The 26,014-nt window shown below is 38.9% G+C and overlaps 1 protein-coding gene across 1 annotated transcript in view; it reads left to right on the top strand.

Moving 5' to 3' along the window:
* The window catches only part of SYCP1 (synaptonemal complex protein 1), a 154,555-nt gene that overhangs the window by 99,528 nt on the left and 29,013 nt on the right, over positions 1-26,014 (top strand). The window contains exons 28-31 of the mRNA XM_027535954.1: positions 5,625-5,741; positions 6,164-6,274; positions 7,393-7,485; positions 7,977-8,051. Of these exons, the coding sequence (XP_027391755.1) occupies positions 5,625-5,741; positions 6,164-6,274; positions 7,393-7,485; positions 7,977-8,051 (396 nt within the window). The remainder of the gene's footprint in view (positions 1-5,624; positions 5,742-6,163; positions 6,275-7,392; positions 7,486-7,976; positions 8,052-26,014) is intronic.

The following is a 26,014-nucleotide window of genomic DNA, read 5'->3' as shown; positions in this document are numbered from 1 at the left end:
GTACACTAATGCTACCTGGGAAGCCCAGGCCAGTGAAGGATAGTGAAGGACAGGAAGGCCTGGTGTATTGATGAGGTTGCAAAAAGTCAGACATGACTTAGTGACTGAACCATAGCAACAAAGCCCTTTATATTGTAGCAGTTATTTTAGTTTTAATAGAACACACATCTTTGGTTTAGCTGTGTTAAAATCATTTAAGCCAGGGGTCCCCAACCTCTGGGCCATGGACTGGTTCATAGCCTATTAGGAACCAGGCCGCAAACAGATGAGTGACAGGCAAGTGACCAAAGCTTCATCCACTCCCCATCAATCTTATTGCCTCTTGAGCTCTGCCTCCTGTCAAATCAGTGGAGGCATTAGATTCTCATAGGAGTGCAAACCCTACTGTGAACTGTGTGTGCTGAGGGATCTAGGTTGCATGCTCCTTATGAGAATCTAATGCCTGATGATCTCAGGTGGAGCTGAGGTATGTTAGCACTGGGGATCAGCTGCAAATACAGATTATTATTAGCAGAGAGGTTTGACTGCATAGCTAACTGCTAAGTCACTTCAGTCGTGTCCGACTCTGTGCGACCCCATAGACGGCAGCCTACCAGGCTCCTCTGTCCCTGGGATTCTTCAGGCAAGAACACTGGAGTGGGTTGCCATTTCATTCTCCAATGCATGAAAGTGAAAAGTGAAAGTGAAGTTGCTCAGTCGTGTCCGACTCTTCGCGACCCCATGGACTGCAGCCTACCAGGGATTTGCTCCTCCTCCATCCATGGGATTTGCCAGGCAAGAGTACTGGAGTGGGGTGCCAGTGCCTTCTCTGTGACTGCATCAGTTCAGTTTAGTTCAGTCGCTCAGTCGTGTCTGACTCTTCGCAACCCCATGAATTGCAGCACGCCAGGCCTCCCTGTCCATCACCATCTCCTGGAGTTCACTCAAACTCATGTCCATCGAGTCAGTGATGCCATCCAGCCATCTCATCCTCTGTCGTCCCCTTCTCCTCCTGCCCCCAATCCCTCCCAGCATCAGGATCTTTTCCAATGAGTCAACTCTTCACATGAGGTGGCCAAAGTACTGGAGTTTCAGCTTTAGCATCATTCCCTCCAAAGAAAGCCCAGGGCTGATCTCCTTCAGAATGGACTGGTTGGATCTCCTTGCAGTCCAAGGGACTCTCAAGAGTCTTCTCCAACACCACAGTTCAAAAGCATCAATTCTTTGGCGCTCAGCTTTCTTCACAGTCCAACTCTCACATCCATACATGACCACAGGAAAAACCATAGCCTTGACTGGGTGGACCTTTGTTGGCAAAGTAATGTCTCTGCTTTTGAATATGCTATCTAGGTTGGTCATAACTTTCCTTCCAAGGAGTAAGCGTCTTTTAATTTCATGGCTGCAGTCACCATCTGCAGTGATTTTGGAGCCCAAAAAAGTAAAGTCTGATAGAGACCATAATAAATCAGTTATTTGCAGATTCATAGCAAAATCCTATCAGTGAGTGGCAAGTGACAATTAAGCTGCATCTGGTGGCAGGCTTTATAGTGGCAAGTAAGTTAATGTACTTCAATTGTATAGCCTCATCTGATGGCAAGCTTTAAGTCAGAATCCAACATTTATTTTAGTCTGTGTATAGCTTGCCCATTATTTTCTTTACCACTTCTGTCTGTGATATACTACTGCATAGATAAGGGAGTGGGTTTTTTTCTACATATAATAGAACTTTTTTTTCCATAATAAAGACAGTCCCTTTATGTAGTAATATTCTCTTGCCTTAGAGAGTAATTCTTCTGTTTTATTGTTATAATTATACCAATTTTCTTCTTAGTGTTTAGTGTTTGAATGGTGTTCGGTTATTTATTTAAAGTATTGGAGTTTCAGCTTCAACATCAGTCCTTCCAGTGAACACCCAGAACTGATCTCCTTTAGGATGGACTGGTTGGATCTCCTTGCAGTCCAAGGGATGCTCAAGAGTCTTCTCCAACACCACAGTTCAAAAGCATCAATTCTTCGGTGCTCAGCTTTCTTCACAGTCCAACTCTCACATCCATACATGACCACAGGAAAAACCATAGCCTTGACTAGATGGACATTTGTTGGCAAAGTAATGTCTCTGTTTTTCAATATGCTGTCTAGGTTGGTCATAACTTTCCTTCCAAGGAGTAAGCGTCTTTTAATTTCATGGCTGCAGTCACCATCTGCAGTGATTTTGGAGCCCAGAAAAATAAAGTCAGCTACTGTTTCCATTGTTTGTCCATCTATTTCCCATGAATTGATGGGACTGGATGCCATGATCTTCGTTTTCTGAATGTTGAGCTTTAAGCCAACTTTTTCACTCTACTCTTTCACTTTTATCAAGAGGCTCTGTAGTTCTTCTTCACTTTCTGCCATAAGGGTTAGACATTGATCCATATGTTTACCTTATGTCAGTACCACACTGTTTTGATTATTGTAGCTTTGTGTAGTGAGTTTTAAAATTGGGGATTATGTGTCTTCCAATAATCTTCTTTTCCAAGATGGTTTTGGCTCTTCAGGGTCCCTGGGAATTTCTTGTAAATTTTGGGATCAATTTGTTCTGACAAAAAGGCAGTTGGAATGATTGCATTGAACCTTTTTGCTCTATTTATAGTGTTCAAGAGAACACTATCAAAGGGTCAAAGGACACCATCAAGGGAGTGAAAAGACAACCCACAGAACTGGAGAAATACTTGCAAATCATGTAGTTGGTAATGATCTAATACCCAGAATATATAAAGAATACTTCCAATTCAGCAACAAAAGCCAGTCACTGAATAACAAATACTGCATGATAGTTAAAATAATCAATCACATGAAAGCAGTAATATCAGGGACTGGCAGGAGGGGGGGATGGGGAATTGTTCTTCAATTTGTGTAAATTTCAGTTATGGCTTTCCTGGTGGCCCAGATGGTAAAGAAACTGCCTGCCATGTGGGAGACCCAGGTCTGATTCGTGGGTCTGGAAGATCACCTGGAGAAGGGCATGGCAGCCCACTCCAGTATTCTTGCCTGTAGAACTCTGTGGACAGAGGAGCCTGGTGGGTTGAAGTCTATGGGGTTGCAAAGAGTCAGACACAACTGAGCTATTAACACTTCACTTCAGTTATGCATGATAATGTAGTTTTAGAGATATGCTGTATTACATAATGCCTCTAGTGAACAATTCTGTATTGTTTACTTTAAAATTTGTTAAGAGGGTAGACTCTTAATGTAAATGTTCTTATGGGAAAAAAAGGGACAGAAGGAAACTTTTGAAGGTGATGGGTATGTCTATCTTCTTGATTTTGATGATCATTGATGCATGCATATGTCCAAACTCATCAAACTGTATACATTAAGTGTTGTTGATCAGTAACTAAGTCATGTCTGACTCTTTGTAACCCCACGGAATGCAGCATGCCAGGCTTCTCTGTCCTTGACTTTCTCCCAGAGTTTGCTCAGACTCATGTCCATTGAGTCAATGGTGCCATCCAACCATCTCATCCTCTGTCAACCCCTTCTCTTCCTGCCCTCAATCTTTCCCAGCATCAGGGTCTTTTCCAGTAAGTTTGATCTTCTCATCAGGTGTCCAAAGTATTGGAGCTTCAGCTTCAGCATCAGTCCTTCCAATGAATATTCAGGATTGAGTTCCTTTAGGATTAACTAGTTTGATCTTGCAGTCCAAAGGAGTGTTGTATTGTCCAGCACCACAATTCAAAAGCATCGATTCTTCAATGCTTAGCCTTTTTTATGGTCCAACTCACATCTATACATGACTGCTTGAAAAACTATAGCTTTGACTATATGGACCTTTGTTGGCAAAGTGATATATTTCCATTTTTTAGTATGCTATCTAGATTTGTCATAACTTTGTTTACAAAGAGCATGTGTCTTTGAATTTCATGGCTGCAGTCACCGTGTGCAGTAATTTTGGAGCCCAAGAAAATAAAGTCTGTCACTATTTCCATTGTCTCCCCATCTACTTGCCATGAAGTGATGGGACCGGATGCCATGATCTTAGATTTTTGAATGTTGAGTTTTAAGCCAGCTTTTTCCCTCTCCTCTTTCACCCTCAGCAAGAGGCTCCTTAGTTCTTCTTCACTTTCTGCCATTAGAGTGGTATTATCTGCATATCTGAGGTTGTTATTTCTTCTGCCAGTCCTGATTGCAGCTTATGATTCATCTAGCCTAGCATTTCATATCATGTACTCTGCATGTAGGTTAAATCAACAGGGTGACAGTATACAGCCTTGTCCTACTCCTTTCCAATTTTGAACCAGTCTCTTGGTTGTTCCATGTCCATTCTGTTCCTTCTTGACCTGCATATAGGTTTCTCAGGAGACAGTTAAGGTGGTCTGGTATTCCTATCCCCTTAAGATTTTTCTACAGTTTGTTGTAATCCACATAGTCAAAGGCTTCAGTGTAGTCAATGAAGCAGGAGGAGATGTTTTCCTGGAGTTGCTTGCTTTTTCTATGATCCAGTGGATGTTGGCAATTGGATCTCTGGTTCCTTTGCCTTTTCTCAATCCAGCTTGTACATCTGGAAGTTCTTGGTTCATGTACTGCTGAAGCCTCACTTGAAGGATTTTAAATATTACCTTGCTAGCATGTGAAATAGAGAAGGCAATGGCACCCCACTCCAGTACTCTTGCCTGGAAAATCCCATGGACGGAGGAGCCTGGTAGGCTTCAGTCCATGGGGTCACTAGGAGTTGGACACGACTGAGCGACTTCACTTTGACTTTTCACTTTCATGCATTGGAGGAGGAAATGGCAACCCACTCCAGTGTTTTTGCTTGGAGAATCCCAGGGACGGGGGAGCCTGTTGGGCTGCCGTCTATGGGGTCACACAGAGTTGGACACGACTGAAGCGACTTAGCAGCAGCAGCAGCAGCATGTGAAATGAGTACAGTTGTATGGTAGTTTGAACATTCTTTGGTGTTGCCTTTCTTTGGAACTGGAATGAAAAATGACCTTTCCCAGTCCTATGGCCACTGCTGAGTGTTCCATATTTGCTAGCATATTGAGTGCAGCACTTCAACAGTATCATCTTTTAGGATTTTAAATAGCTAAGTTGGAACTCCATTAAATATCCAGCTGGATTTCCACATTAAATATGTGGGGGTTTTTTTGCATATAAGTTATATCACAATAAACTTTCTCTTTTTTTTGTAATATAAGTTTATTTATTTTAATTGGAGGCTAATTACTTTACAATATTGTCGTGGTTTTGCCATACCTTGACATGAATCCACCATGGGTGATCCCCATCCTGAACCCCCCTCCCACCTCCCTCCCCGTCGCTTTTTCTTTGAATCACATGGGTGTTCTGTCCAAATGGAATAGTTACTTATTGTAATAAAACAACAGAGACTAAATAATTTAAATATTGTCAAAAAATTTAAAAAATAAAACTATGCCTGCTTTTAGGATATTACTTGTCACAACTATGTATTTTAGGAGAAAAGATAGATTTTGTGAAAAATAAAGCACATCTCCCCATATGAAAAGTGTAAGGAAAATGATCCAACTGTAATATCTTATAAATAAATCATCTTCTGAGAGTCACAAAAACCCCAAAATGAATGCATTTTTCAAGTAATCCACAGCATTTACTAATGTTCATTCTATTTTCTTTATTTGAAGGTCAATAAATTAGAGATAGAACTAGAAGGTGCCAAACAAAAATTTAAACAAATGACTGACAGCTATCAGAAAGAAATTGAGGACAAAAAGCTATTAGAAGAAAATCTTTTGGGAGAGGTAGGAAAACCTAAATATGTTTGAAAACTTGTTATACTAAAACCATATATTTGTATGTTAACATTTTAAGAGAAAAGTAATAATTCTTTTAACATTATAACTCTTTAGAAGATTTAGTAAATTATATCAGGGACAATTAATTAGCTTTTTAAAATAGAAACTAAAAGTATTGTTATGCTAAGTATTTAAGTATTGAGTAGTATATAACTGTTTTGAAAAGATTAAATGATTTTTACAGTGTTATACTGTCATCTCACTTGATAGAAGACCCTAACTAAAATAAACCAAAACAGTAGTGCATTTTCTAGTTAGCTTTCCTAATTTCCTGGTGTTTGATTTCTTCATTTTAACTTAAATTTAACATTTGAGTTTAATTTGCTTTTTGGGCATTAATTTAAAAAAACTTTAAATTTATTTCATAGGTTGCAAAAGCAAAAGTAGTAGCTGATGAAGCAGTAAAATTACAGAAAGAAATTGATATACGATGTCAACATAAAATAGCTGAAATGGTTGCACTTATGGAAAAACATAAGGTGATTTTTTTTCCCTTTTGTATAATGAAAAGTATCAATTTTAGCAATATTTATGCATAAAATGGTAAAATATAGTATTCTGATTTGTTAGAGAAAATTGTTTAGACAACAGTGTCTAATTATAGCTGGAATACCCTTGATCTCTCATTTTTCCAAATCTTCACTACCTGAAGCTGAGCCTAAGTGTCACTTCCTTGAAGAAGTCTTTCCTCATCATTTTATGGATAGATATAACCACTCTTGTTCTCAGTTTTCTTAGTAGTCTCTTACAGAATTTTCCATCTTATTTTTATTAAAATGCATACCTAGTATATGTGCTTAAATAAATATAATATTTGTATCCTCTACCTGTGGCCAACATATACTAGACTAAACAATAATAAATAGATGTAAAACTATGTTAGTTGTGTTTGTGAGTATGCTCTACTTTTTACTGTTGTTTTAAAGTAATCGTTACCTTAGGGAATTAAGTCGTATACTCTTCAGGATTTTGATAGAAAGTGGGCTATACCTATCAATCTTTATAAGTTGTTGCTAGGATATTATTATGAAGTAACCTATGAGAAATTAAAAATATTTTAAGTAATATTGTGAACTCATAAATGTAAGCAACTTTTGTATGTCTTAATCCAGTACAGTTTTTATCCTTATTGATACTTAAATTGTCCCAACTTTGGCCAGTGGGAACCTCTTAAAACTGGTTGGCAGGTCCTTTTGACTTGACCCTAATAATCTGTGTAGCTTTCTTACTTTCTGTTAACAACAAAATATTTAAGATTCATCTTGTATTTCCTGCCCAAGATCTGGAATCAGCAGTTTTTCTAAGAGATCCTCGTGTTTCTAATGTTTTTTTAAAATTATGAAATTCATTATTCCTAATTAAAAAATATTATTTTTTGCCCTTGCGTTATTTCTAAGACTGTTATCTATGTTTTATTGTTTTTATTGTTAGCATTTAAAAATGTAATTTAAGAAATTTAAAAATATGCTCAAATATATATTACTGAATTCATAAACATCATTTTTGTAAATATTAAATGCGTTAGGATAACAGTGTTATTAAAACATAAGCTTTTGAACTTCTAATACATCTAAAATGTTCTCTCTATTTAATATAGCACCAATATGATAAAATTGTTGAAGAAAGAGACTCAGAATTAGGATTGTATAAGAGCAAAGAACAAGAACACTCATCAATGAAAGCATCTCTGGTGAGAACAAATAGGAGTAGAAGCCAATTTTCATATAAACCATAATTTTTGATCTATAGAATCAAATAACCATAGATCTGAAAGAGATATTATAGATTTTATAGGGAGATGGTTTTCTAATTTTTTTTGAAATTGTAGAATGATCTCTTTTTTTCAAGTGAAAAGTTATAAATTCCAATTACAAATAAGTTTGAGCTCTGATTGAGGTTTGGAAAGGAGGAGTGGGATAGATTGGGAGAGGATGAGAAGAAGAGATACATATAGTGTTAAATATTTCTTTAGAGATATATATAGTGTTAAAATTTGTCTAAATGAAATCTTTGGTTATGTTCATCTAGCAGCCTTCATAACAGTAAGCTTTTAAAACGTATATCTTTTATGAGTGAATTCATTTTTCTGTAAAACTAAAGTTTTAAAATATTAGTTTGCATTTTCATTATCTTAAGAACTATGTAGATGCACTTATAAATTTCATGTTCCTTTTTCTTTAGGAGACTGAACTATGCAATCTCAGAAATGAACTTTGGTCTGTTAAGAAACACCTTGAAACAGAACGAGAAGAAAAAGTAGGTTTTGTAGCAATATAGATAAAGTAATTTTGGATTTTAGGTGTAACCTAAGTTTTATAAAGATATAATATTAGAACATAATAGGATAAGTTTACATATGGATTAAAAATATAATTTTTCCCCATTAGCTTTTTTCAGAAATATTTAGCATATTCTATTGTTTAAATATTAAGCATATAAATATAGGATTGCTTTGAGTATGCATGCTTTTAGATATAAATATTTGAATAATATTTCATATATTAAAAGTGCTTATGTATTTGTATGTGTTTTTTAGCTACTGATCGTGTTTCAGAAAAAAATAATGCCTGTATTTGTATTTGGTGTTGTTCAGTCACTCAGTGGTCATGTGTGGATGTGAGAGTTGGACTATAAAGAAAGCTGAGCGCTGAAGAATTAATGGCTTTGAACTGTGGTGTTGGAGAAGACTCTGGAGAGTCCCTTGGACTGCAAGGAGATCCAACCAGTCCATCCTAAAGGAGATCAGTCCTGGGTGTTCATTGGAAGGACTGATGTTGAAGCTGAAACTCCAGTACTTTTGCCACCTGATGCAAAGAGCTGACTCATTTGAAAAGACCTTGATGCTGGGAAAGATTGAGGGCAGGAGGAGAGGGGGACGACAGAGGATGAGATGATTGGATGGCATCACTGACTCAATGGACATGGGTTTGGGTGGACTCTGGGAATTGGTGATAGACAGGGAGGCCTGGCATTCTGCGGTTCATGGGGTCACAAAGAGTCAGACACGACTGAGTGACTGAACTGAGACCGATACTGAGTCGCTCAGTTGTGTCCGACTCTTTGCGACCCCATGGGCTGCAGCATGTCAGGCTTTCCTGTCCTTCACCATCTCCTGGAGCTTTCTCAAAGTCATGTCCATTGAGTCAGTGATGTCATCCAACCATCTCATCCTCTGTTGTCCCCTTTCTCTGCTGCCTTCAGTTTTTCCCAGCATCAAGGTCTTTTCCAGTGAGTCAGTTCTTTGCATCACTTGGCCAAAGTATTGGAGCTTCAGCTTCAGCATCAGTCCTTCTAATGGATATTCAGAAGTGATTTCCTTTAGGACTGACTGGTTTGATTTTCTTGCAGTCCAAGGGGACTCTCAAGAGTCTTCTCCAACACCACAGCTCAAAAGCATCAATTCTTCAACGTTCAGCCTTCTGATGGTCCAACTCTCACATCCATACATGACTACTGGAAAAACCATAGCTTTGACTAGACAGACCTTTGTTGGCGAAGTAATGTCTCTGCTTTTTAATATGCTGTCTAGGTTTGTCATAGCTTTCCTCCCAAAGAGAAAGTGTCTTTTAATTTCATGACTGTAGTCACCTGCAGCCATGGTGATTTTGGAGCCCCCAAAAATAAAGTCTGTTACTGTTTCCATTGTCTCCCCATCTATTTGCCATGAAGTGATGGGACCAGATGCTGTGATTTTTGTTTTAAAACATTGAGTCTTAAGCCAGCTTTTCCCCTCTCTCTTTAACCTTCATCAAGGGGCTCTTTGGTTCCTCTTTGCTTTCTACCATTAGGGTGGTGTCATCTGCATATCTGACATTATTGATATTTCTCTCAGCAATCTTGATTCCAGCTTGTGCTTCATCCAATCTGACATTTCACATGATGTACTCTACATATAAGTTAAATAAGTGGGGTGACAGTATACAGCCTTGACATACTCCTTTCCCAGTTTGGAACCAGTCCATTGTTCCATGTCCAGTTCTAGCTGTTGCTTCTTGACTTGCATACAGGTTTCTTAGGAGGCAGGTAAGGTGGTCTGCTATTCCCATCTCTTGAAGAATTTTCCACAGTTTGTTGTGATCCATACACTAAAAGGCTTTAGCATAGTCAATAAAGCAGAAGTAGATGTTTTTCTGGAATGCTTTTGCTTTTTCTGTGATCCAAAGATTTTGGCAATTTGGTCTATAGTTCCTCTGCCTTTTCTAAATCTAGCTTGTACATCTGAAAGTTCTTGGTTCATGTTCTGTGGAGGCCTGGCTTGGATAATTTTGAGCATTACTTTGCTGGTATGTGAAATGAGTGCAATTGTGCGGTAGTTTGAACATTCTTTGGCATTGCTCTTTGGGATTTGAATAAAAACTGACCTTTTCCAATCCTGTGACCACTGCTGAGTGTTCCATATTTGCTGGCATACCAAGTACAGCATCATCTTTTAGGATTTGAAATAGCTCAGCTGGGAATCCATCACCTCCACTAGCTTTGTTTGTACTGATGCTTTCTAAGGCCCAGTTGACTTTGCACTCCAGTCTGGCTCTAGGTGAGTGGTCACACCATCATGGTTATCTGAGTCATTAAGATCTTTTTGGTATAGTTCTTCTGTGTATTCTTGCCACCTCTTCTTAATATCTTTGTTGCTTCTGTTAGATCCATACCATTTCTGTCTTTAATTATGCCCATCTTTGCATGAAATGTTCCCTTGGTATCTCTAATTTTCTTGAAGAGATTTCTAGTCTTTTCCATTCTATTGTTTTCCTTTGTTTCTTTGCACTGATCACCGAGGAAGGCTTTCTTATCTCTCCTTGTTATTCTTTGGAACTCTGCATTCAAATGGGTATATCTTTCCTTTTCTCGTTTGCCTTCTGCTTCTGTTCTTTTCTCAGCTATTTGTAAGGCCTCCTCAGACAGCCATTTTGCCTTTTTTCATTTCTTTTTCTTGGGGATGGTTTTAATCACTACCTCCTGTACAATGTCATGAAACTCTGTCTATAGTTCTTCAGGTACTCTATCAGATCAAATCCCTTAAATCTATTTCTCACTTCCACTGTATAATCATAAGGGATTTGATTTAGGTCATACCTGAATGGTCTAGTGGTTTTCCCTAGTTTCTTCAATTTAAGTCTGAATTTAGCAATAAGGAGTTCATGATCTGAGCCACAGTCAGCTCCCAGTCTTGTTTTGCTTCTCCATTTTTGGCTGCAAAGAATATAACCAATCTGATTTCAGTATTGACCATCTGGTGATGTCAATGTGTAGAGTCTTCTCTTGTGTTGTTGGAAGAGGGTGTTTGCTATGACCAGTGTGTTCTCTTGGCAAAACTCTGTTAGCCTTTGCTCTGCTTAATTTTGTACTCCAAGGCCAAATTTGCCTGTTACTCCAGGTGTCTGTTGACTTCCTACTTTTGCATTCTAGTCCCCTATAATGCAATGAACATCTATTTTTGGTGTTAGTTCTAGGAGGTCTTGTAGGTCTTCATAGAACCATTCAACTTCAGCTTCTTCGGCATTACTGGTGGGGGCATAGACTTGGATTGCTGTGATATTGAATGGTTTGCTCTGGAAATGAACAGAGATCATTCTGTTGTTTTTGACATTGCATCCAAGCACTGCATTTCGGACCCTTTTGTTGACTATGATGGCTACTCCATTTCTTCTAAGGTATTCTTGCCCACAGTAGTAGATATAATGGTCATCTGAATTAAATTCACCCATTCCAGTCCATTTGAGTTCACCGATTCCTAAAATGTCAACATTCATGCTTGTCATCTCCTGTTTGACCACTTCCGGTTTACTTTGATTCATGAACCTAACATTATACATTCCTATGCAGTATTGTTCTTTATAGCATTGGACTTTAATTTCACCACCAGACATCCACACCTGGGCGTTATTTCCACTTTGGCTCAGCCTCTTTATTCCGTCTGGAGCTATTTCTCCACTCCTTTCCAGTAGCATGTTGGTAGGTGCCCAACCTAGGGAGTTCATCTTTTAGTGTCATATCTTTTTGCCTTTTCATACTCTTCCTGGGGTTCTCAAGGCAAGAATGCTAAAGTGGCTTTCCATTCCCTTCTCCAGTGGACCACGTTTTGTCAGAACTCTAACCATGACCCATCCGTCTTGGGTGGCCCTACATGGCATGGCTCATAGTTTCATTGTGTCAGACAAGATTGTGATCCATGTGATTCATTTGGTTAGTTTTGTGATTAGTGTCTGCCCTCTGATGGATGAGGCTATGAAGCTTGTGGAAATTTCCTGGTGGGAGGCACTGGCTATGGGTAAAACTGGGTCTTGCTCTGGTGCACAGGGCCATGCTCAGTAAATCTTTAATCCAGTTTTCTTCCGATGAGTCAGGCTGTGTTCCCTCCCTGTAGTTTGTCCTGAGGCCAACCTATGGTGGGGTAATGGCGACCTCCTTCAAAAGGACTTATGCCACAGGCCCAGCTCCCATGACTGTTGTAGTCAGTGCCTCTGACCCTGCGACAGGCAGCTGTCAACCCACACCTCTTCTGGAGACTCCTGGACACTCACAGGCAAGTCTGGCTCAGTCTCTTGTGGGCTCTCTGCTCCTTTCTCCTGGGTCCTGGTGCAAACAAGTTTTGTTGTGTTTTGGAATTTACTCACACTGTAAAATGACAATACTTTCTTTTCTTTCTTTATAACATCACACTGTGCCGAGTAACCTACTTATATATAGTTTAATCCTTACAACAGTGCTATTAAACAGTACTTATTATTGTCTGCCTTTTTTTTTTCTTTTTTAAAAGCCAGTCAAATTTAGCAGTGGGGAGTTGTATACTAATTTTAGTGACACTAATGTTAATAAGTTCTGGTAACCCATTACCATCAGACCAGCCTGTTGTCTGCATTTTTACAGAGGTTAGGTTGTTTATTCAGGATCACATAAGAAAAACAATGGAATAACTTAGAATTCAAATCTAGGTTTATTTTGCATGATTCGAAATCATATTTCCTAATTACTCTGCAACATGCCTAGGTAATGTGCACTTTCAATTTCAGATCTCTATGTGTTTGTTCATTGTTTCCTGCATTTAATTCCTTTCTTACTTTCTCCACCTATGAAAAATTTCACGTATCTTTCATGTTGCAAAGGTGAGCTTACTGTATATAAGTATTCTCATAGTATTTTGTTTGAAGACAATATTTATTTATATATTTATTGGGTCTTGCATTGGGTCTTGGTTGCAGCATGAAGAATTATACTTTGCAGTGCATGGGTTTCTCTAGTTGCGGTGTGCTGGCTTCTTTCTGGTTGTAGCACTTGGGCTCCAGGAGTACAGGCTCAGTAGTTGTGGTGCACCGGCTTAGCTGCCTCAACTCATGTAGAATCTTAGTTCCCCGGATCAGGGATCAAACTAATGTCCCCTACATTGAAAAGCAGATTCTTCTCTAGGAGTTTTATAGTTTCTGGTCTTATGTTTAGATCTTTAATCCATTTTGAGTTTATTTTTGTGTATGGTGTTAGAAAGTGGTCTAGTTTCATTCTTTTACAAGTGGTTGACCAGATTTCCCAGCACCACTTGTTAAAGAGATTGTCTTTAATCCATTGTATATTCTTGCCTCCTTTGTCAAAGATAAGGTGTCCATATGTGCGTGGATTTATCTCTGGGCTTTCTATTTTATTCCATTGATCAATATTTCTGTCTTTGTGCCAGTACCATACTGTCTTGATAACTGTGGCTTTGTAGTAGAGCCTGAAGTCAGGTAGGTTGATTCCTTCAGTTCCATTCTTCTTTCTCAAGATCGCTTTGGCTATTCGAGGTTTTTGTATTTCCATACAAATTGTGAAATTATTTGTTCTAGCTCTGTGAAGAATACTGTTGGTAGCTTGATAGGGATTGTGTTGAATCTATAAATTGCTTTGGGTAGTATACTCATTTTCACTATATTGATTCTTCCAATCCATGAACATGGTATATTTCTCCATCTATTAGTGTCCTCTTTGATTTCTTTCACCAGTGTTTTATAGTTTTCTATATATAGGTCTTTAGTTTCTTTAGGTAGATATATTCCTAAGTATTGTATTCTTTCCGTTGCAATGGTGAATGGAATTGTTTCCTTAATTTCTCTTTCTGTTTTCTCATTATTAGTGTATAGGAATGCAAGGGATTTCTGTGTGTTGATTTTATATCCTGCAACTTTACTATAGTCATTGATTAGTTCTAGTAATTTTCTGGTGGAATCTTTAGGGTTTTCTATGTAGAGGATCATGTCATCTGCAAATAGTGAGAGTTTTACTTCTTCTTTTCCAATTTGGATTCCTTTTATTTCTTTTTCTGCTCTGATTGCTGTGGCCAGAACTTCCAAAACTATGTTGAATAGTAATGGTGAAAGTGGGCACCCTTGTCTTGTTCCTGACTTTAGAGGAAATGCTTTCAATTTTTCCCCATTGAGGATAATGTTTGCTGTGGGTTTGTCATATATAGCTTTTATTATGTTGAGGTATGTTCCTTCTATTCCTGCTTTCTGGAGAGTTTTTATCATAAATGGATGTTGAATTTTGTCAAAGGCTTTCTCTGCATCTATTGAAATAATCATATGGTTTTTATTTTACAATTTGTTAACGTGGTGTATTACATTGATTGATTTGCGGATATTGAAGAATCCTTGCATCCCTGGGATAAAGCCCACTTGGTCATGGTGTATGGTCTTTTTAATGTGTTGTTGGATTCTGATTGCTAGAATTTTGTTAAGGATTTTTGCATCTATGTTCATCAGTGATATTGGCCTGTAGTTTTCTTTTTTTGTGGCATCTTTGTCAGGTTTTGGTATTAGGGTGATGGTGGCCTCATAAAATGAGTTTGGAAGTTTACCTTCCTCTGCAATTTTCTGGAAGAGTTTGAGCAGGATAGGTGTTAGCTCTTCTCTAAATTTTTGCTAGAATTCAGCTGTGAAGCCGTCTGGACCGGGGCTTTTGTTTGCTGGAAGATTTTTGATTACAGTTTCAATTTCCGTGCTTGTGATGGGTCTGTTAAGATTTTCTATTTCTTCCTGGTTCAGTTTTGGAAAGTTGTACTTTTCTAAGAATTTGTCCATTTCTTCCACGTTGTCCATTTTATTAGCATATAATTGTTGATAGTAGTCTCTTATGATCCTTTGTATTTCTGTGTTGTCTGTTGTGATCTCTCCATTTTCGTTTCTAATTTTGTTGATTTGATTTTTCTCCCTTTGTTTCTTGATGAGTCTGGCTAATGGTTTGTCAATTTTATTTATCCTTTCAAAGAACCAGCTTTTGGTTTTGTTGATTTTTGCTATGGTCTCTTTTGTTTCTTTTGCATTTATTTCTGCTCTAATTTTTAAGATTTCTTTCCTTCTACTAACCCTGGGGTTCTTCATTTCTTCCTTTTCTAGTTGCTTTAGGTGTAGAGTTAGGTTATTTATTTGACTTTTTTCTTGTTTCTTGAGGTGTGCCTGTATTGCTATGAACTTTCCCCTTAGGACTGCTTTTACTGTGTCCCACAGGTTTTGGGTTGTTGTGTTTTCATTTTCATTCGTTTCTATGCAAATTTTGATTTCTTTTTTGATTTCTTCTGTGATTTGTTGGTTATTCAGCAGCGTGTTGTTCAGCCTCCATATGTTGGAATTTTTAATAGTTTTTCTCCTGTAATTGAGATCTAATCTTACTGCATTGTGGTCAGAAAAAATGCTTGGAATGATTTCTATTTTTTTGAATTTACCAAGGCTAGCTTTATGGCCCAGGATGTGATCTATCCTGGAGAAGGTCCCGTGTGCGCTTGAGAAAAAGGTGAAATTCATTGTTTTGGGATGAAATGTCCTATAGATATGAATTAGGTCTAACTGGTCTATTGTATCGTTTAAAGTTTGTGTTTCCTTGTTAATTTTCTGTTTAGTTGATCTATCCATAGGTGTAAGTGGGGTATTAAAGTCTCCCACTATTATTGTGTTATTGTTAATTTCTCCTTTCATACTTGTTAGCATTTGTCTTACGTACTGTGGTGCTCCCGTGTTGGGTGCATATATATTTGTAATTGTTATATCTTCTTCTTGGATTGATCCTTTGATCATTATGTAGTGACCATCTTTGTCTCTTTTCACAGCCTTTGTTTTAAAGTCTATTTTATCTGATATGAGTATTGCTACTCCTGCTTTCTTTTGGTCCCTATTTGCATGGAAAATCTTTTTCCAGCCCTTCACTTTCAGTCTGTATGTGTCCCCTGTTTTCAGGTGGGTCTCTTGTAGACAACATATGTAGGGGTCTTGTTTTTGTATCCATTCAGCCAGTCTTTGTCTTTTGGTTGGGGCATTCAACCCATTTACGTTTAAGGTAATTAGTGATAAGTATGATCCCGTTGCCATTTACTTTATTGTTTTGGGTTTGAGTTTATACACCGTTTTTGTGTTTCCTGTCTAGAGAATATCCTTTAGTATTTGTTGGAGAGCTGGTTTGGTGGTGCAGAATTCTCTCAGCTTTTGCTTGTCTGAAAAGCTTTTGATTTCTCCTTCATACTTGAATGAGATCCTTGCTGGGTACAATAATCTGGGCTGTAGGTTATTTTCTTTCATCATTTTAAGTATGTCTTGCCATTCCCTCCTGGCTTGAAGAGTTTCTATTGAAAGATCAGCTGTTATCCTTATGGGAATTCCCTTATGTGTTATTTGTTGTTTTTCCCTTGCTGCTTTTAATATTTGTTCTTTGTGTTTGATCTTTGTTAATTTGATTAATATGTGTCTTGGGGTGTTTCGCCTTGGGTTTATCCTGTTTGGGACTCTCTGGGTTTCTTGGACTTGGGTGATTATTTCCTTCCCCATTTTAGGGAAGTTTTCCACTGTTATCTCCTCAAGTATTTTCTCATGGTCTTTCTTTTTGTCTTCTTCTTCTGGAACCCCTATGATTCAAATGTTGTAGCGTTTAATATTGTCCTGGAGGTCTCTGAGATTGTCCTCATTTCTTTTAATTCGTTTTTCTTTTATCCTCTCTGATTCATTTATTTCTACCATTCTATCTTCTAATTCACTAATCCTATCTTCTGCCTCTGTTAATCTACTATTTGTTGCCTCCAGAGTGTTTTTAATTTCATTTATTGCATTATTCATTATATATTGACTCTTTTTTATTTCTTCTAGGTCCTTGTTAAACCTTTCTTTCATCTTCTCAATCCTTGTCTCCAGGCTATTTATCTGTGATTCCATTTTAGTTTCAAGATTTTGGATCAATTTCACTATCATTATTCGGAATTCTTTATCAGGTAGATTCCCTATCTCTTCCTCTTTTGTTTGGTTTGGTGGGCATTTATCCTGTTCCTTTATCTGCTGAGTATTCCTCTGTCTCTTCATCTTGTTTAAATTGCTGAGTTTGGGGTGTCCTTTCTGTATTCTGGCAGTTTGTGGAGTTCTCTTTATTGTGGCATTTCCTCACTGTGTGTGGGTTTGTACAGGTGGCTTGTCAAGGTTTCCTGGTTAGGGAAGCTTGTGTCGGTGTTCTGGTGGGTGGAGCTGTATTTCTTCTCTCTGGAGTGCAATGAAATGTCCAGTAATGAGTTATGAGACATCTATAGTTTTGGGGTGACTTTGGGCAGCCTGTATCTTGAAGCTCAGGGCTGTGTTCCTTTGTTGCTGGAGAATTTGCTTGGTATATCTTGCCCTGGAACTTATTGGCCCTTGTGTGGTGCTTGGTTTCAGTGTTGGTATGGAGGCATTTGATGAGCTCCTGTCAATTAATGTTCCTTGGAGTCAGGAGTTCCCTGGAGTCAGGGTTTGGACTTAAGTCTCCTGCTTCCGGTTATCGATCTTATTTTTACAGTAGTTTCAAAACTTCTCCTATACAGCACCATTGATAAGACATCTACATTAAAGATGAAAAGTTTCTCTATGGTGAGGGTCACTCAGAGAGGTTCACAGGGTTACATGGAGAAGAGAAGAGAGAGGAGGGAGTTAGAGGTGACCCAAATGAGATGAGGTGAATCAAGAGTGAAGAGAGTGGGCTAGCCAGTAGTCACTTCCTTATGTGCACTCCACAACTGGACCACTCAGAGATGTTCACGGAGTTATACAGAGAAGAGAAGAAGGAGGAAGGTGACAGAGGTGGCCAGAAGGATAAAAGGGGGGAATGAAAAGGAGGGAGACAGATCCAGCCAGTAATCAGTTCCCTAAGTATTCTCCACCGTCTGGAACACACAGAAATTCAGAGTTGGGTAGAGTAGAGAGGGGTTAGGGAGGAGACACAGGCGACCTGGTGGAGAAAAAGGAGAGTCCAAAGGGAGAGAGAGCAGTCAAGCCAGTAATCTCGCTCCCTAGTGAAAAATGGGTCCTGAAGATTGGGTCCTTAAAGGTACAAAATTGGTAACAAATACATAAAAGCAAAAATTAAAAATCTAGAGTAGAGTTTGGAATTTCAAAAATACGATGTTAAAGAAAAGAAGAAGGAAAAGAAAGAGAGAAAAAACGAACAAACAAAAACAAACAAGGTCGCGAAAATTATAAAGAAAGTACAGGTACAAAATTAATAACTAATACCAAAAAGCAAAAATTAAAAATCTAGAGTAGAGTTTGGAATTTCAAAAATACGATGTTAAAGAAAAGAAGAAGGAAAAGAAAGAGAGAAAAAACGAACAAACAAAAACAAACAAGGTCGCGAAAATTATAAAGAAAGTACAGGTACAAAATTAATAACTAATACCAAAAAGCAAAAATTAAAAATCTAGAGTAGAGTTTGGAATTTCAAAAATACAATGTTAAAAAAAAAAAAAGAAAAATAAAGAGAGAAAACAAACAAACAAATACAAACAATATCACAAAAATTATAAAGAAAATACAGGTACAAAATTGATATCAAATACCAAAAAGCATAAATTAAAATCTAGAGTAGAGTTTGGAATTTCAGATATACAATGTTATATAAAAGAAGAAGAGAAAGAAACAGAGAAAAAGAAAAGAAGAAAAGAAAAAAAAAAGTCACAGAAATTATATAAAAAAAAACTATAGGTACAAAATTGATAACATATACCAAAAAGCGAAAATTAAAAATCTAGAGTAGAGTTTGGAATTTCAAAAATACAATGTTAAAGAAAAGAAGAAAAAAACAAAAACAAAAAAACAAGGTCAAAAAATTATAAAATATATATATATGAAGTTTACTGAAGAAGAAAAAAATAGGGTCTTTTTTTTTTTTTTTTGCAAAGTAATAGGTTATAAAAGTGAAAATTAAAGGAACAATAGAGGACTTAAAAAATTTTTTAATAAAAAAAAAAGAATGATCATAAAAATAATAAAAATATATGTAGGACTTTCTTGGTTTTTTTGTGGGTGTTGTGGGTTCAGTTCATTTTTGGCTAGTTCCTTGGTCAGACTTATATTTCTCAAGATCTATAGGCCCCTTCCTATGTAGTCCGTAGTAACCACAGGGTTTTGATCTATTGCCTGTAGCTTCCAAGGCGTTTCCCTCTGTTATATCTTCTTCTGTTTGCTAGTCTCTTCAGTATCTGGTTTCCGCCCTGACACAAAGGACACGGTGGAGGACACTTTTTTTTTTTTTTTTAGGCTTACTTGTTCAGTCGCGCTGTGGGGAGGGAGGGAGGGATGCTGCAAACAAATAACACTGGTGTGGGCTCGCAGTGCCTCAGCCACCCTGGGTCTGCCCCTGCTCACGGCGCGTGTAGCCTCCCTGTCCACACTGCTCGGACTCTAGGTTGTTCCGCTGGGAACAATCCGAGGCCGGCCCTGGGCTGCATGCACCTCCCAGGTCCAAGCCGCTCAGGTTCAGGCACTCCGGTAGTCCTCAGAGGCGCAGACTCAGTTGGGCCTGCGTTTTGTGCTCTTTCCAGGTCCGAGCAGCTCAGGTGATGAGGTGTTTGGCGCGCGCCAATGCTACGACTTATCGCCTCCCCGCCACTCGGTTATCTGGGTGTAAAACCGGCGCACCTTCTCAGGCAGATGTTGACCGCCCAGACCCCCAAGAAGTTTTAGTTAGCAAAGAAGCCTGCTTACAGTTTTATAGATAATGTCTCTCTGGGGCTGAGATTGCCCCCTTCCGGCTCTGGCTGCCTGTCACCGGAGGGGGAAGGTCTGCAGCCGGCTATCTCTGTTCAGTCCTTTGTTCCGTGCGCGGGCCTGGCAGTCTTAGGTTAGGGCTGGCTTTTCGCGTGGTAGATATCCCACAGTCTGGTTTGCTAGCCCAAATTATTTCGCTCAGATAGCGCTCAGGGTATTCAGGCCAGATTCTTACTCTCAGCGATGCAGCCCACGCCGTGCCTCCCTGCCCAGCCCCCGCTTGCTAATGGCGTATGCAGGCAGATGCAGGCGTCTGCGCTGGTTCTCCGCTGGGGGCGTTACCGTAGGGCTCGCAATCTGCGAGTTTTAGTTGTTTATTTATTTTTTCTCCCTGTTATGTTGCCCTCTGTGCTTCCAAAGCTCGGCACAGATTTGGCAGTGAGAAGGTTTCCTGGTGTTTGGAAACTTCTCTCTTTTTAAGATTCCCTTCCCGGGACGGAACTCCGTCCCTCCCTCTTTTGTCTCTTTTTTTTGTCTTTAATATTTTTTCCTACCTCCTTTCGAAGAGTTGGGTTGCTTTTCTGGGTGCCTGATGTCCTCTGCCGGCATTCAGAAGTTGTTTTGTGGAATTTACTCGACGTTTAAATGCTCTTTTGATGAATTTGTGGGGGAGAAAGTGTTCTCCCCGTCCTACTCCTCCGCCATCTTGGCTCCTCCCCCCATCTTGGCTCCTCCCCTATTTTAACCTTTTATCAGGTATATGGTTTGCAAATATTTGGCAGTGTTTTGCATAGTTGGGAAAGCTAGGTGCTTACTCTCATGGTCTCACTTTCCTGCATGGGAGAAATTGCTGACTGACAGGTTCTCTCTTGCCACTGTGCTGTACTGTCTTGGGAGACGGAGTACTGTTTATTTGCTAAGTCTTGTCTGACTCTTTATGACCCCATGGACTATCGCCTGGCAGGCTAATGGCAGCCCACTCCAGGATTCTTGTCTGGGAAGGGTGGTGACATGGATAAAATGAAACTGTTTCTCTTCTTCAGTGTGTTCAATCTGGGATTTTTTTTTTTTTTTTGCTTTAGGGGTGTGCTAGAATTTCTACTGGACTCCAGAACTTCCACAGAGGTATTCTCATCTATGGATGATTGTCAAAATCTGTGTTCTTGTTGAGGAGGATGGTAAAAATGCCTGTTCTCCTATTTTGCTGAAATCACTCTCCCCTTTTTCCTAATATAAGTATTTATAAAGCATTATAAATTTCTCTTTCAGTACTGCTTTGGCTATGTCCCATATATTTTGATATATTGTGTTTTTGTTTTCATTCAGTTCTTACAGTTTTATATTTCTTTGAGATTTCTTTGACCCATTGATTATTTAGAAGTTTGTTTTAAATTTTCACGTGTTCAAAGATTTTCCTGTTGTCTTTCTGTTACTGATTTCTAGTTTAATTACATTGTAATCAGAGAATACAATCTTTATGATTTCTATATTTGTCTGTGGGATACTATTAACAGAAGCACCATAGACTGAAAGGCCTAAATAATAAGTATTATTTCCCACAGTTCTGGAGGCTCTCAGTCTGAGATCAAGGTACCAGCATGATAAAGTTCTGTTCAGGGCCCATTTCCTGGCTTGTAGATAGTAGCCTTCTTGCTGTGTCTTCACATGGCTGAGAGAGAACTCTGGTTACTTCATCTCCTTATAAGGGTACCAGTACCATCATAAGGGATTCACTTCCATGACCTCATCCAAACCCAATTACTTCTCAAAGGCTGTACCTCCTTTGGCCGCACCATACCACATTGTGGGTTAAGGCCTTGATATATGAATTTTGGGGGGATAAAAACATTCAGTCCATAGAAATTTGTTCTTTTGAATTTGTTGAGGTTTGCTTTATGGCCCAGGGTATGGTCTGTCTTGGGGATGATCTATAGGTGCTTGAAGCAAGTGTATGTTATGCTATTGTTGGTGTACTGCAAATGTCAGTTAACTCTAATTAGTTGTATTGTTCACATTTTATACATTTTTGCTGACTTTGGCCTTGTAATTTTATCAGTTGCTGAAAGAAGAGTGTTAAAAGCCCCCAATTTTGTTTGTCTCCTGTCTCAGCTCTGTTTCAGTTCAGTTCAGTTGCTCAGTCATGTCTGACTCTGCGACGCCATGGACTACAGCACGCCAGGCTTCTCTGTCCATCACCAACTCCCGGAGCCTACTCAAACTCATGTCCATGTGTCGGTGATGCCATCCAACCATCTCACCCTCTGTCGTTCCCTTCTCATCCTGCCTTCAATCTTTTCCAGCATCAGGGTCTTTTCCGATGAGTCAGTTCTTTGCATCATGTGGCCAAAGTATTGGAGTTTCAGCTTCAGCATCAGTCCTTCTAATGAATATTCAGGACTGATTTCCTTTAGGATGGACTGGTTGGATCTCCTTGCAGTCCAAGGGACTCTCAGGAGTCTTCTTCAACATCATAGTTCAAAAGCATCAATTTTTTGGTGCTCAGCTTTCTTTATAGTCCATCTCTCACATCTGTACATGACTACTGGAAAAAACGGAGCTTTGACTAGACGGACCTTTGTTGGTAAAGTAATGTCTCTGCTTAAGTTTTAAAAAAGTTTCACTGACATACAATTTATGTACTATACAGTCACCCATTTTAAGTGTACAATTCTATGGTTTTAAATATATTAACAGTTATGTAACTGTCACTGCCTCAGAGTTTCAGAATATATGTATCAACCACCAAGCAGCCATTATAGCTGCCCTCTTGGTCTCATCGGCAAATTCACTAGCTCTAGTCAGTCACTAATCTACTTTCTGTTTCTATAAGATTTACCTATTCTGAATATTTCACTTAAATGGAATCATGTAATATATGGTCTTGTGACTGGCTTCTTTTCACTTTAGCATAATGTCTTCAAAGTCCAGCTATGATGGTAAAGAATCTGCCTGTGGTGTGGGAAATGTAGGTTCAATCCCTGGGTCAGGAAGATCCCCTGAAAAAGAATATGGCAACCCACTCCAGTGTTCTTGTCTGGAAAATTCCATGGATGGAGGAACCTGGCAGGCTATAGTCCATGGCATCGCAAAGAGTTGGACACAACTGGGTGACTAACACACACTCATGTGTCCTAGAATATACAGTATTTCATTCCTATTTTACTGCTGAATGATATTTTATTATATGGATATATTATTTTATTTATCCATTAATCAGTTGATGGAAACTTGGATTGTTTTCATTTTAACTTATGAATAATGGTGTTAAGAATATTGTGTACAAGTTTTGTAAGGATATATGTTTTCATTTTTCTTGATTATATTTAGGAGTAGAGGCTGGGTAATATGGTTTCTCTGTTTCATATTTTAAGATACTACCTAACTGTACCATTTTGGATTTCCACTATCTATGCATCAAGGTCTTAATTTTTCTATTACCTCACCAATACTTGTTGTCTCTTTTCAGATTATAGTCATCCAGGGGGATGTGGCATGGTATATCACTGTGTTTTGATTTGTATTTTCTTAATGGCTAATGGTATTGATCATCTTTTCATGTGCTATTGACATTTATATCCATTTTGGAGATATCTCTACTCAAATACTTTGCCCATTTTAAAATTAGGGTTCCATTACGTTCCATCCAGTCGCTCAGTCATGTCAGACTCTTTGTGACCCCATGGACTGCAGCATACCAGGCCTACCTGACCATCACGAACTCCTGGAGTTTACCCAAACTCAACTCCATTGGTTGGTGATGCCATCCAACCATTTCATCCTCTGTCTTCCCCTTCTCCTCCAGCCTTCAATCTTTCCCAGCATCAGGCTCTTTTCCAATGAGTCAGCTCTTTGCATTGGGTGGTCAAAGTATTGGAGTTTCAGCTTCAACATCACTCCTTCCATTGAATACTCAGGACTGATCTCCTTTAGGATGGACTGGTTGGATCTCCTTGCAGTCCAAGGGACTCTCCAGAGTCTTCTCCAACACCACAGTTCAAAAGCATCAATTCTTTGGCACTCAGCTTTCTTTAAAGTCCAACTCTCACATCCATACATGACTATGGGTAAAACCATAGCCTTGACTAGACGGACCTTTGTTGGCAAAGTAACGTCTCTGCTTTTTAATATGCTGTCAGGTTGGTCATAACTTTTCTTCCAGGGAGCAAAAATCTTTTAATTTCATGGCTGCAGTCACCATCTACAGTGATTCTGGAGCCCCCCAAAATAAAGTCAGCCACTGTTTCCACTGTTTCCCCATCAATTTGCCATGAAGTTATGGGACCAGATGACATGATCTTAGTTTTCTGAATGTTGAGCTTTAAGCCAGCTTTTTCACTCTCCTCTTTCACTTTCAACAAGAGGCTCTTTAGTTCTTCACTTTCTGCCATAAGATGGTATCATCTGGTTATCTGAGGTTATTGATATTTCTCCCGGCAATCTTGATTCCAGCTTGTGCTTCATCCAGCCTGGCATTTCGCATGATGTACTCTGCATAGAAGTTAAATAAGCAAACTGACAATATACAGTCTTGAAGTACTTCTTTTCCTATTTGGAACCAGTCTATTGTTCCATATCCAGTTCTAACTGTTGCTTCCTGACCTGCATACAGATTTGTCAAGAGGCATGTCAGGTGGTCTGGTATTCACATCTCTTTCAGAATTTTCCACAGTTTATTGTGATCCACACAGTCAAAGGCTTTGGCAAAGTCAATAGAGCAGAAGTAGGTGTTTTTATGGAACTCTTTTACTTTTTTGAAGATACAGCAGATGTTGGCAATTTGATCTCTGGTTCCTCTGCCTTTTCTAAAACCAGCTTGAACATCAGGAAGTTCATAGTTCACACTGTTGAAGCCTGGCTTGGAGAATTTGAGCATTACTTTACTAGTATGTGAGATAAGTGCAATTGTGCGGTAGTTTGAGCATTCTTTGGCATTGCCTTTATTTGGGATTGGGATGAAAACTGACCTTTTCCAGTCCTGTGGCTACTGCTGACTTTTCCAAATTTGCTGGCGTATTGAGTGCAGCACTTTCACGGCATCATCTTTCAGGATTTGAAATTGCTCAGCTGGGATTCCATCACCTCCACTAGCTTTGTTCGTAGTGTTGCTTCCTAAGGCCCACTTGACTTCACATTCCAGGATGTCTGGCTCTAGGTGAGTGATCACACCATGGTGATTATCTTGGTCGTGAAGATCTTTTTTGTACAGTTCTTCTGTGTATTCTTACCACCTCTTCTTAATATCTTCTGCTTCTGTTAAGTCCATACCATTTCTGTCCTTTATTGAGCCCATCTTTGCATTAAATGGTCCCTTGGTATCTCTAATTTTCTTGAAGAGATCTCTAGTCTTTCCCATTATATTGTTTTCCTCTGTTTCTTTGCATTGATCACTGAGGAAGGCTTTCATATCTCTCTTTGCTATTCTTTGGAACTCTGCATTCAGACGTGTATGTCTTTCCTTTTCTCCTTTGCTTTTGGCATCTTTTCTTTTCTCAGCTATTTGTAAGGCCTCCTCAGACAGCCATTTTGCTTTTCTTCCATTTCTTTTTCTTGGGATGGTCTTGATTTCTGTCTCCTGTACAATGTCGTGAACCTCTGCCCATAGTTCATCAGGCACTCTATCAGATCTAGTCCCTTAAATCTATTTCTCACTTCCACTGTTTAATTGTAAAGGATTTGGTTTAGGTCATACCTGAATGGTAAAGCGTCTGTCTACAATGCGGGAGACCCGGGTTTGATCCCTGGGTTGGGAAGATCCCTTGGAGAAGGAAATGGCAATCCACTCCAGTACTATTGCCTGGAAAATCCCATGGACAGAGAAGCCTGGTAGGCTACAGTCCATGGGGTTGCAAAGAGTTGGACACGACTGAGTGACTTCACGTTCATGTTCATGTTTGAATAGTCTGGTGGTTTTCCCTACTTTCTTCAATTTAAGTCTGAATTTGCCAATAAGGAGTTCATGATCTGAGCCACAGTCAGCTCCCGGTCTTGTTTTTGCTGACTGTATAGAGCTTCTCCAAGTTTGGCTGCAAAGTATATAATCAGTCTGATTTCAGTGTTGACCATCTGGTGATGTCCATGTGTAAAGTCTTCTCTTGTGTTATTGGAGGAGGGTGTTTGCTATGACCAGTGCGTTCTCTTAGAAAAACTCTATTAGCCTGTGCCCTGCTTCATTCTGTACTCCAAGGCCAAATTTGCCTGTTACTCCAGGTGTTTCTTGACTTCCTACTTTTGCATTCTAGTCCCCTATAATGAAAAGGACAT

This window comes from Bos indicus x Bos taurus, chromosome 3 (genome assembly GCF_003369695.1).
Source record: "Bos indicus x Bos taurus breed Angus x Brahman F1 hybrid chromosome 3, Bos_hybrid_MaternalHap_v2.0, whole genome shotgun sequence".
Taxonomy (NCBI): Eukaryota; Metazoa; Chordata; class Mammalia; order Artiodactyla; family Bovidae; genus Bos; species Bos indicus x Bos taurus.
Note: the sequence above shows the minus strand (reverse complement) of the source record. Positions and strands in the feature narration are given on the sequence as shown.